This window comes from Procambarus clarkii, chromosome 12 (assembly GCF_040958095.1).
Source record: "Procambarus clarkii isolate CNS0578487 chromosome 12, FALCON_Pclarkii_2.0, whole genome shotgun sequence".
Lineage (NCBI taxonomy): Eukaryota > Metazoa > Arthropoda > Malacostraca > Decapoda > Cambaridae > Procambarus > Procambarus clarkii.
The window spans coordinates 44,824,106-44,836,825 of record NC_091161.1 but is presented as its reverse complement, the minus strand read 5'-3'; the positions used below and the strand labels follow the sequence as shown (position 1 = coordinate 44,836,825).

Sequence of the window (12,720 nt, the reverse complement as noted above, 5' to 3'; positions counted from 1 at the left end):
GTTTTCTTGATTGTATAAACCTTTACAGCTATTTGATCCAAAAAGCAAGTATTATCTAATGAAATATTCTACATTTCATTAGTTAAGTCTTGTAGACAATTATTATTAGTATTTGTCTCCTTTATAAATTGTTGTGTTCTTTATAAATCTTTGTAATATATTTGATATATTTTAAATGCATGAGCTTTTATTTATTACTAAAGCAAATATTGTTAAGAGATGCCAAAAACACTTGGACTGTCGGATATATAAGTAATTCAAGTAACTACATTGCAATCAGTATAGAGTAACCAGAATAGAGCACACAGGTTATAGTGTTAACTCTGTTGTCAACAGATGGCACTCAATATCAGATAAGCAATTGGAATAATCTAATTAACTTTTGTAGGAATATAAAGTAATTTAATTACTTGTCAAAGACACAAGAGAATGGAAAAAAGTTACAATATGTAAACCACTGGTATTATTCATAAATAGTAAGATAATATTGTGCTTATTATATTATAAAATGTGCTAGACATAAAATATACTCTACGATATTTCCTGTGAATCAGCAAGTGTAAAAGCAAACATACAAATCTACGTCTCCACATGCGTTCACCAGCAGGAAAGTTAGTGTCCGTGTATAACTTTGTAAACATTACAAACAAATCCTGTGGCAATTTTTTTTTTTTTTTTTAAGATTTAACAAAATGTCTTTGTATAGGAAAATTAAATATATTATAAATTTATTTATAATTATACTGATTTATCATACTGTACATATAGCAACAGCAGAGAGGGATGGTTTATTATAAATACAGCCACAGTATTAAGATGTTTCACTACAGAACCTTATTACAAATATGACCATAGAATTTGGGATGTCTTATTATAAATATAACCACAGAACTGAGGAATGTCTTATTATAAATATAACCACAGAACTGAGGAATGTCTTATTACAAATATGATCAGAGAATTGAGGGATGTTCTCTTATAAATATAACCACAGAACTGATGGATGTCTTATTATAAATATAACCATAGCACAAGAGTCAGGTACAGTGGACCCTCATGTGGTTTGTCATTTGCAAAAATATACGTATGTGATTTTTACAAGAACTTACTGATCCAATGTACCATGCACATTGTTATTTTTAAATATTTACATGACTGTATTCACATATACAGTCACGTAAATATGTGAAAAAATAAATAAATTCTGAGCATTAAGAACACTGATATATTATCTTATTTGGAGAGCCTTTCGAGCTTAAGAGCAAATTACCTAAGAAAAAAATCATAATTACTATACAGTATAAAGATTATTTATTTTAATGCTTTCTCAACATTTACAATGGCTCACATAGGAGAAAAAGTATGAAATGTTTTAAAACTGAAAATATATATTAAACTTTTTTATATTAGAACCTGATAATAAAAATAATTAATTTGAAAATCTTAAAATGTATTCTTGCCAAACAATAGTATTAAAAACAATACTGTACCACATACACAATGAGCTAATAAATACCGAGATTTTTAAATTAATGATACACCAAATTTAATTTAAATACACATTTCCTTTGTTACCATAGTACATGAGATGTTAATAATGCATGACATATTGATAATACATGTAGTCATTCACATGAGTGTGCTGAAGACAGTCTTACCCATTTACATGTAGTATTTCTTACACCATAATGTGTTTCATAATGCTGCTGACAACATGTATGCAGTATATCTGACACTGTGTGTGGATGCTGACACTGCAGGTATTATTCAACACCACTGGGTCCTGGCACTGCAGGTATTATTCAATACCACTGGTTTCTGGCACTGCAGGTATTATTCTTCTGGTGACCGTAGGAGCTGTGAAAGAAAAGATTGAGAGATTACCAAGTCGTTTAAAGTCAACAAATACCAAATACAGAATCTTCGAAATCTAGTAAAGATTTCTCAAATAGGATTTTTTTTTAATAATTCCAATACTGTACTGTATCTGCTAAGATTCCTGTGCGCAGGGATTGGTACCTGTTAGCAGTCTGCTGGCTGATATATTTTACCTATACTGTATATCTTTGTTTTATTTGGAGAAAGAACCATTATAGTACTGTATTCCCTCTTTGACGGGAAATTCCTGTCTGCATAAGCACTTCTGTTATTTTTTTCCTGCGTTTATAGTGTCGTCTGCGTTCTCTTTCTACGTTGGATCTCTTTCTGGCTTTCCTCAAAGGAACATGTTTCAGACAGACTTGCTACGCTTCCGAAGTCAGTTTTTTCTATTCCTTCTGTAGGAAGGAATCTAAGGAGGAAGGAATCCTTCTGTAGGAAGGAATCCCCTGATCTAACCCCCAATCTGATGCTCTGTGTACCCCCAATCTAATGCCTCAAGGCACTCTGTGCAGTGCGATGGTTAACCCTTAAACTGCACAACACGTTATGACATGTTGAGTAACTGACGCAAACGTGCGCACCCACATGTTTGCGGATGCGCAATATGACTTTTGGAGTACTACCCGCTATTTAACCCTCAAACCACGCATATCATATATAAATGATATCAGTGACAAAACCGAAACCGCGCACATCATTTATATATGATTTCGTGTCTAGCGCTATAATTTAAACGCCCCGGCTGGGATAGGGGCAGCTATAGTACAGCCACGACCGATAGTTGCCAGATGCCATCTAGAAAAAAAATCCAGGCCAACATTCTTGGGTGTTACAGCGTCAGTATTGAGCAAGCCACCAAGGCTGGTGCACGCAGCACGAGCTCACAGCACCGCTGTTCAGCTTGTGACCACAGCATCGCCTACAAATACCATAATATAAATGATACTGCTATTATTTTAGCAGTGATAGTATTACTGAAGCCCCCTGACTGTGGTAAAACTGACCAGGATTCTGATAATAGCAGGATTGTGGTGATATTTATCGCTGTGCTCCATGGAGGGAGGAGTAAGGCTGTGGGAGGGAGGGTTGTGGCGTCGTTTTCTGACTGTGTGGCCACCATTTATTGACTGCACTCACCATACCAGCTTAGTGGTTCGATATGGTGAACACAAATGTAGATACTTATATATAACGTGTGTATAGTGTGAGATAACAGCGAGAGGAGTAGGTTGGGAGCCGCCATTTTGGTGAGGGAGGAGCGTCGTCTGCAGGACTTGGCATGTTGTTTACTGATGGCCACTATGGTCTTTTGGGCACCATACCAGCTTATTTGTTTAGGTATGGTGAATAAAACAGGTAGATACTTATATATAATGTGTGTATATAGCGTAATAACACAACAAACAATATTGTTGGAGGAGAAATATTAGTGCGTCTGGCCTTGAGGGCGGCCACCAAGTCAGCTGACTGTGTGAGTAGCTACGTCTTATGGCCTTTACTCACCATACAAGCTTAGATGTACAGTTATAGTGAACAAAACATGCAAATACGTATATATTGACGTCTGTGTATACGTGAATAAATACAGAAGGAGTATTGTGGGAGGTGAATGAGGGTGAGTGGAGGAGGTGTTGAGGGAGGGGAGTGGCAGCGAGTGCTCGCTGGTGTTTGGCGGTCACTCCTCGTTGCTTTTTTGACTCACAAGACCAACTTAGTAGTTTGTTATGGTGTACAAAACATGCAAATACTTATATATAACCTGTGTATATAGTGTAACAACAGCAAAACTATTTGTTTATTGTTTTATGAACATAATAATTGAATCACTAATATGCACACCATAATTTTGAGTACAGCAATGGTTCACACATTTTATAATATAAATATTACCACAATTCACTGTATGGAATAATATTTACTGCAAAAAAACTAAGAAAAAATCAATCAGAGACATTGAAATAATTAGGTAATAATATATTTGTGGCAACTGCCGTCTGACAGCTCGGGCGGAGTAGACCTCGTCTGGCGAAGGCTCTGCCAACGCCCCTTTTTTGCCACACTTCCCTACCCTATTGCGGGTAAAATATGCCACCTACTATATGCTATTTTTTTCCGTGATTAGGAAACAAAAATGAACACTTCTATAAGACGAAAGAATTTTTTGGATTTTTTTTTTGTTGCGCCTGTGGGTGTGAATTCCATTTGGGCCCCTAGCGGTTTGAGGGTTAAACTGGAGTTTAAATAAAAATAATAAAACTCCATAAAAAATATGGCGTACTATTTAAACGGCCCGCAGATACAAGGGGTTCACCATCACCTTCCGCAGGGCTCTTGTAAACAGACGCCATTTAAAAAAAAAAAAAATTGTCGGCAACATTTCCGGGTGTGAGGGGCCCTCAGTACTGAGTGAGCCGCCAGGCTGGCACAAGCAGCATGAGCTCACAACACTGTTGTTCAGCTTGTGACCACAGTTTCACCTAAAAATGTAAAAAAATATAATGTAACTGGTATTATTTAGCAATGATAGTATTACAGGAAGACCCCCTGACTGTGATAAAAATTACCAGGATTCTGACAATAGCAGGATTGGTGTGATAATTTGTGGCTGTGCTGTGAGATGAGTAAGTTGTGGGTGGGAGGTCTGAAGCATCGACTGCCGAATCTGTATGGTTACCTGTTGCTGTCTGCACTTACTATATCAGCATAGTGGTTTACTATGGTGAACAAAACATGCAGATACTTATATATAACGTCTGTACATAGCTGAATAAAAGCAAAAACAGTATAGTGGGAGGAGAATTTTGGTGAAGGAGTGAGTGGCAGCCAGTGGCTGGCTGGTGTGCCGGCCACTCCTTGCTGCTTTTTGACTCAGCTTACCACCTTAGTGGTTTGTTGTGGTAAACACATATGTAGATACAGTATCGACTCTATTTAACAGTCTCTTATTTACCAATCTGCCAGTTCCATTGACCGGTTTGGGAGACCCGGTATCTGCAACCTCATATACCGGTCTGGCGGTCGATATTGGGTTTGTTTCGGTATCGGCGGGCCCTCACATGGCAATGGGCCACTGACCCTGAAGGTATTGAGGGAGGGATGGGCAGTAGTGATTGATGGAAGGAGGCATTGAGGGGGAGAGGCAGGGAGGGATAGAAGCAGTGAGGGAGGGAGAGTGTTGGTGGTGGTAGTGAGGGTGTTGGTGGTAGTGAGGGAGGCGGAAGGAAGGATTGCTGACCAGGCGACGGTTGCTAAACCTCTCACTCATACTGTATTAACACTTTCGCGCTTTATATTAGATATAACTCGTCATCGTTTTTTCTTACGATTCCGCATAACAGCCTACTTTTCTCGTCCATCGAAAAAATATTTCTATAAATTCCATTTTTTAACCGAAATGGATGGGGATACTCTCAGATTTTTCTCCATGAAATTCCCGTTCTCCCTCACCGAACACATGGCATCTCGGCCTACCCGATCACGTGGTCGGCCCATTGTTTTGTTGACACTCCAAGTGCCCACACTGCGCTCCCCTCTCGCGGCAAACGTGACCCGTTTTACGCATTTATTTCCGTTCCGTTTCCGTTCTCGTGTACCTAAAACCCATTCAATACCTTCAACATGGATGCTGCACCAGGAACAAGCAGTGGAACGCAAAAGAAAGGTAGGAAATCTAGGAAAGCAGAAGAGATCGCCATGATTCACGATCTGTATCGTGGGGTCAAGCCAAGATTCCCGACGTTGTTGAAGCCTTTTCAGGGTCTTCTGATGATGAATTTGAGGCTGACGAACTGAAAATGATGTGTTATATGAGGTTTCCACAACTGATGATGATATTTCGAGTGAGAGTGAGGATGAGAGTGAAGAAGAAGCCCCTGCCCCGCCACGCGGAAACCGCACGTGTCCGGTACCAAAGAGGGCTAAGCTGGGTGATGACTGGAATCGTAGCAATACTCCTCCCATCGTTGATGACTTTACTGCAAACCCTGGCCTAACAATTCCACTACCTACTACTCCATTGCAGTTTTTACAACTGTTTTTCACTAGAGCAATGGTTGAATACTTAGCGTATGAAACCAATTTGCATGCCACACACATCATACATCTCATGGCTGACTCAGCAAGAAACACGTGGAAACCAGTGTCTGTGAAAGAAATGGCCCGATATTTGGCCCTGTGCATACTGATGGGCATAGTGAAGATGCCTACAATGAGGATGTACTGGCAGACGAATCAGATGTGGCATTGTCGCTTCTTCAACTTGTTTATGTCATCTGCTCGGTTCCAACACATTTCTAAGTTCTTCAACATGTATAACAAAAAAGGCGTTCCTGTGAATAATAGTGACCGACTGATAAAAGTGAGACCACTAATGGACTATTTTTCAGAAAAATTTGCATCTGTATATATCCCCAAAAAAGAATTGAGTCTCGATGAGGGTACAATGGCATGGCGCGGCCGCCTCTCTTTCAAGGTCTACAATCCCAACAAGCCTGATAAATATGGTGTAAAATTTTATATGTTGGCCGAAGGGACATCAGGCTACATATATAAATTTGATGTGTATTGTGGAATTGGAAAAACGACAGTGGAAACCGTGATGGGGTTGATGGCGCCCCTAGTCAACAAGAGTTATCATCTGTATATGGATAACTACTATAACTCGGTAAGCCTAACAGAACAATTACGTGAAGTGGGTGTTTACACATGTGGCACACTTAGACTCCAACGTGGCGCCCCCAAGGATCTGCAACAAGTGGTAAAGGGTAAAATGGCAACCGACACGACCCTATACATGCGTAAGGATAACACCTTTGTTATAGTTTGGAAGGACAAGCGCCCCGTCTCTGTCATCACCAATATCCACAATGCCGACACTACTCAATCACAGCGCAGGATGTGGGAACCGACCTGTGAGATTTATATTTATTTAATTTATATGAATTTATATTTACGTTAATTTATATACTTCGATAGCAATTTGTATAATGATAAGTGGACTGTATTTCTGCAATAATCTCATAATCTCACAAATCGATCCTCTACACATTAGGGGGGGTTTAATAGTTTAATATATATGCAGCCAATCAAACTACAGTAATAGCTACATACATTGATGAGGTTCCTTATCTTATAGTACAGCAGGTTAGTCCACCAGGTATAACTAGGGTGTAGACACCAAATTATCCTCTTTGAGGTAGCTTCCATATCACCCAGTAACTGGTGCACAAATCTTGCTTGCTCGTCTTGACCTGTCAAAAGTGCGCTAGCTGAGAAGCCAGAATCCTATATATGACAAGCTATATCAGAGAAAACACTATACAGTACATGGAACATTAAAGACCTGGCTTAATTACCTTTAGTTTGAGGCGATTTCGCGATCTAACCGGGTCACCCTATATCCTGACATTAATGGCCATAAATGAATGATAAACGGGTTTCGGATAGACCACTTAACTTGATATGTAGACAGCGTGTTGAAAAATGGTACACCTTTGGTTTCCATAACACTACGTCCAAGTAAATTTAACAGGAGCCGAATTTGCTCCCGTGTGAGCCTCTGGTCTCGTACAAGTAAGTAAGTAATTATCAAAAGAAGGCACCAAACCGGGAAGGCTATGTAGCACCATCAAATACGCAAAATAATCAGAGGGCGCTAAATATCACCAAGGATGCCAATACGAGAACAAAAACGCATAAGGCGAACGATATCAAAAGTATCCGAGTCACCAAGAATTCTATCGAGGGACAGGTGACCGCGAGGGGCGGTCGGAAAGCAAGACATACGCTCGTCCTGGAAGTCAGGACATTCAAGAAGGACATGCACGACCGTAAGAGGGACAATGCAACTAGGACAATAAGGAGCAGGGCGGCGCTCCATCAAGTGACCATGGGTTAAGCGAGTATGGCCAATACGCAACCTCGCCAGAGCTGTTTCCCACCGCCGGTTACGGTGGAAGGAGGACTGCCACGAGGAAACACAACATTTAAGAGTACGTAGCTTGTTACCAGTAACAGACAACCAAGAAGCCTGCCAACGGGTAAGGACTGAGGAATGGATAACCGGGTAAAAGTCGGAATACGGAATGCCCTTACGAGAGATGGGACAAGAGCGGACAGCTTCCTTGGCGGCAGCATCCGCACGCTCATTTAAAGACACACCAATATGGCTGGGAACCCAACAAAACTCAACCGACTTAAATTTACTATGAACGAGAAACAGCCAATGCTGGATCTCGACAACCACTGGATGAACTGGATTAAAGGACCCGAGAGCCATGAGGGCACTACGAGAGTCAACAACAACTACAAAGGAAGACTGACAACGAGAAAGTAGGAGACGAAGAGCATAGAGAATAGCATAAAGTTCCGCTGTAAAGATGCTAGTCTCCGGAGGCAAGCGACACATATAAGTGCGATCAGGAAAAACAACAGAGTAGCCAACACCGTCCGCTGACTTAGACCCATCGGTGAAGACAGAAACGGAGCGGGAGTGAGAAGAAAAGTGCTCGAGGAAAAGGCGTTTTAGAACCGTAGGAGGGGTAAAAGCTTTGATACGGGTCAAGGAAGTACAAAACCGCGGAAGAGGGACCCTCCACGGGGGCAAAGAAGGAACAACACGAGGAGAAACATCAGAAATACGAACGGAAAGAGAATCCTGCAGGCGAGATAACCGGACAGAAAGAGGGAGGTGGTGAAGAGGAACAGGAACCGCAGGAGGGGTAAAAGTTAAAGCACGACAGAGGCGAGAGGAAGGATGTTGCAAGGACCGCGCAAGATAGCGAAGACAGTAGCGATCACGGCGGTCCTGGAGAGACAGGAAGCCAGTGTCAACATACAGGCTAAGGACGGGAGTCGAACGAAAGGCACCAGAACTGAGGCGCAACCCAGTATGGTGCAAAGCATCAAGACGGCGAAGAGTAGAAGGAGAAGCAGACGAGTAAGCAGGGCAACCATAATCGAGCTTAGACAGGACGAGAGAAGAATGTAAAGCAAGGAGAGTGCGCCTATCTGCCCCCCAAGAAGTATGGGACAAGACCCGAAGGAGGGTAAGGGCCTTAGAGCACTCAACACGGAGGTAAGAGATATGGGGAGACCAAGACAAACGAGTGTCAAGGAATAACCCCAAAAGCTTCGCGGAATCTTTGTATTCAAGGGGATGACCATAAAGTGACAAAGAGGGACGAAGAACAACCCGTTTCCGCGTAAATGTCATGGCACAAGTCTTAGAAGTAGAGAACTTGAAGCCATGATCAGTGGCCCAAGACGACACGGCATCAATTGCAAGTTGAAGCCGGCGTTGAAGGAGAGGCGAATCATCACCCTGACAACAAAGGGTAAGATCATCGACATAGAGAGCGGAGAAGACACCAGAAGGAAGAGAGGAAAGAAGACCATTGAGGGCAACCAGAAAAAGAGTAGTGCTCAGAACACTACCCTGGGGCACACCTTCATATTGCTGAAAAGAGGAGAGAGAGCGGTACCAAGGCGCACCCGAAAGGAACGACGAGAGAGGAAGCTGCGGAGAAAGAGAGGGAGATGACCACGAAGGCCAAAAGAATGAAGTTGAGATAGGATATGATAAGGCCAAGTGGTGTTGTAAGCCTTTTCCAGGTCAAAAAGGACGGCAACAACGGAGGTCTTCGCAGCAAAAGCAGTACGAATATAGACCTCCAAGTTCACCAGGACATCTGTCGTGCTGCGGCACTTGCGGAAACCAAATTGAGAAGGGGAGAGGAGGTGATGGTGTTCCAGGAACCACATCAGACGAACGTTAACCATACGTTCAAAAAGTTTGCAGACACAACTTGTGAGAGCAATAGGGCGAAAGTCCTTAGGGGAAGTACCCAGAGACCCCGGTTTGCGAACAGGGAGGACAACGGCATCGAGCCAGTCCTCAGGGACTGACGACGACTCCCAGATCCGATTATACAGACTCAGTAAATACTGAGACGTGCTCGGAGGGAGATGGCGAAGCATCTCATAATGAATACCATCGGAGCCCGCCGCCGTAGAACCGCAGAGGGCCAGAGCAGAACGAAGTTCAGAGAGAGAGAAGGGATCATTATAGGGAAGCTGAAGATGAGTGCAGAAATCCAAAGGACGAGACTCAAGGATAGGTTTACGAAGAAGGAAAGATTGGGGAAGATGAAGACCAGAGCTAACAGAAGAAAAGTGGGAACCCAGTTCGGAAGCGACCTGCAACGGGTCCGCCACAAGAGTATCATGGAGGTGAAGGACCGGTGAAACATCGGGAACGAACTTACCCGCTATCTTGCGGATACGCTTCCAGATCTGGGCCAGAGGGGTTTCGGACGTAATTGTTGAGACATAAGATGCCCAACATTCACGTTTAGCCGTACGGATGGCCCTACGGGCCACCGCACTCGCTTTCCGAAAGAAAAGAAAAGAATCGGTCGTCTGCCTACGGCGGTGCCTCTTCCAGGCTGCACGCTTACAGCGGACAGCCCGAGCACAGTCCGCATTCCACCAGGGAACGCACTTCCGTGGACCCCGAGAGGAAGAGCGAGGAATAGAGCGGAGGGCAGCGTTGAAGACAGTGTCATGAAAAAGGAGGAGAGCGCGAGAGAGAGGCAGAAGGGAGAGGTCAGAGAGAGCAGCACTGAGGGTAAATAGGGTCCAGTCTGCCTTAGCAAACTGCCACCTAGGGAAAGAGAGGGAAGGGCGAAAAGAGAAAAAGGAAACAAGGATGGGGAAATGATCACTTCCATGGAGGTCATCAAGAACCTGCCACGTGAAATCCAAGTAAAGAGAAGAAGAGCAGAGAGAAAGATCAAGACAAGAAAGGGCGCGAGTCCGAGAGTCCAAATGAGTGGGCTCACCAGAATTCAGAAGAGACAGGGAAGAAGATAGGAGAAACGGCTCAAGGAGGCGACCCCGGGTATTCGTCAGAACGTCACCCCAAAGAGAATGACGACAATTGAAGTCACCCAGCAGGAGCACAGGCTCCGGCAAGGAGTCTAGGAGGTGTTTCAAATCAGGAAGAGAGAGCGGGACACTCGGGGGAGATAAATGGAACAAACTGTGTACCATTTCCCCACAAAGATACGAGCAGCAGAACAATGGAGAGGCGAAGGAAAAAGTAAAGGAACAAAGGGAACATCTGCACGAATCAAGAGAGCAGAAGAATTAGAAGCCCCAGCAATGGCTGGGGGGGGGGGAGAAAGGAATAGCCACGAAAACGACCAGGACGAGCACCAAGCAATGGCTCCTGGAGACAGACACAAAGGGGCGAAAACCGCGAAATCAGAAGTTGGAGTTCGAGGAAATTGGCGTAATAACCTCGAACGTTCCATTGAAGAATGGACAACGACGGGAAGAGAAAGGACAAAAACAGAGAACAAGGAAGAAACAAAGGCGAAAGAGCAACAGAGCACGTTAAAGAATATCAGGGTCGGGATCAGGGTCAGCAAAGTCAGGGTTAGGGGGCATGGGTAAACTGAGCAAAGACGGAGGGAAGGAAACGGGAGAACAGATCAGAGGTGGGCGGGCGGGGTCCGGAGGAGGAGGAGGAAGAGGAGGAGACAACGGAGAGGAGCAGTCAAGGACAGCAGTAGGAAGAGGGGGAGTAGGAAGAGGGGGTAGAAAGAGGGGAGCGCACCCCAGCAAGAGCAGCAACCGAAAGGGAAGCAGGGGCCAAAGAAACCTCCATAGCAGGAACAGGGGGCGCAACCACTGAAACGGGAGGGGAAGGAGCAACAGAGCCAGAAGTAGGAGCTAAGGAAGAAAGCGAAGCCTTCTTACCCGCCGGGGAAGAGGAAGGAGAGGAGCCAGGCTTACGCTTCTGACTTAAAGAGACAGGTGTCCCAGCAACTACGTACCGGGCAACGGATTCCAGTGTCTCAACAGGAGAAGCCGAACGAGAGCACACACGACGGCCGTTAGGAGAGCGATGGACATCCGCCTGCACCGACAGGCGGCGGGGAGAGCCGATAGATGGAGGAAGAGGATGGGAAGGAGGATCGGAGGGGGACGAGGAAGAAGACACAGGAGACATGACAGACCGGGTCGAAAGAAGGGGAACCCCAGACAGAGGACCAGGAGGGGGACCCCTCGGGAAAGAACTCAAAGGAACAGAGGAGGGGGCAGTGGGCGTATCAGGGTCCAAGGCCCGGAAACGGTTGAGAGTCTGAGGAAGGGGGGAAGGACGAGGAGAGGAAGAGCGCAACACGCGAGCATAAGAGATGTTAGTATAAGGCGGGAGCCGGCGAACCTGGCGCCTCGCCTCAGGAAAAGACAAACGCTCCCGGTGCTTCAGGTTAAGGACGGCCGCCTCAAGCTTGTAATGGACACAGGCACGGGAGAACGTAGGATGGGCCTCACCGCAGTTGAGGCAGCGAGCTTGGGGAGAAGTGCACTCCGACTTAGAGTGACCTTCACTCCCACACAAAGGACAGAGAGAGACAGTCCCAGAGCAGCGGAGGGCACCATGCCCAAACCTCCAGCACTTATTACAAAGTCGAGGAGAAGGAATATACTCCTGGACAGAGCACCTAGCACCAGCAAGAATGACAGAGGATGGAAGGGTCCTACCATCAAAGGTGATCTTCACAACGCGAAGGGGTTGACGGCGACGACCACGAGGGGGACGAGTAAACGAGTCAACCTGGAGGACAGAATGGCCTTGGGCATTAAGGATATGCCGAATATCATCGTGGCAATCCTGCAGATTCCGAACACCGGTTGCAACATGGGGTGGGAGGAGAATAGTGCCAACACTGGAATTCATCTGAACGTTCTTGGAGACCCGAACAGGGATCTCGCCAAGGCAAGATAAGGCAGCCAAGCGGGAAGCCGCATCCTGAGAAGGAGCAGCAACGA

The 12,720-nt window shown here is 44.7% G+C and overlaps 1 protein-coding gene across 1 annotated transcript; it reads left to right on the top strand.

Annotated features, from left to right (window-relative positions):
• The first annotated feature begins 5,499 nt into the window (after nucleotides 1-5,499).
• LOC138364030 (piggyBac transposable element-derived protein 4-like) lies at nucleotides 5,500-6,838 on the top strand. Its single transcript, XM_069323465.1, has 2 exons — nucleotides 5,500-5,588; nucleotides 5,722-6,838. Exons 1-2 carry the CDS (start codon nucleotides 5,500-5,502, stop codon nucleotides 6,836-6,838), a joined length of 1,206 nt encoding a protein of 401 aa, XP_069179566.1.
• Nucleotides 6,839-12,720: the final 5,882 nt, after the last annotated feature.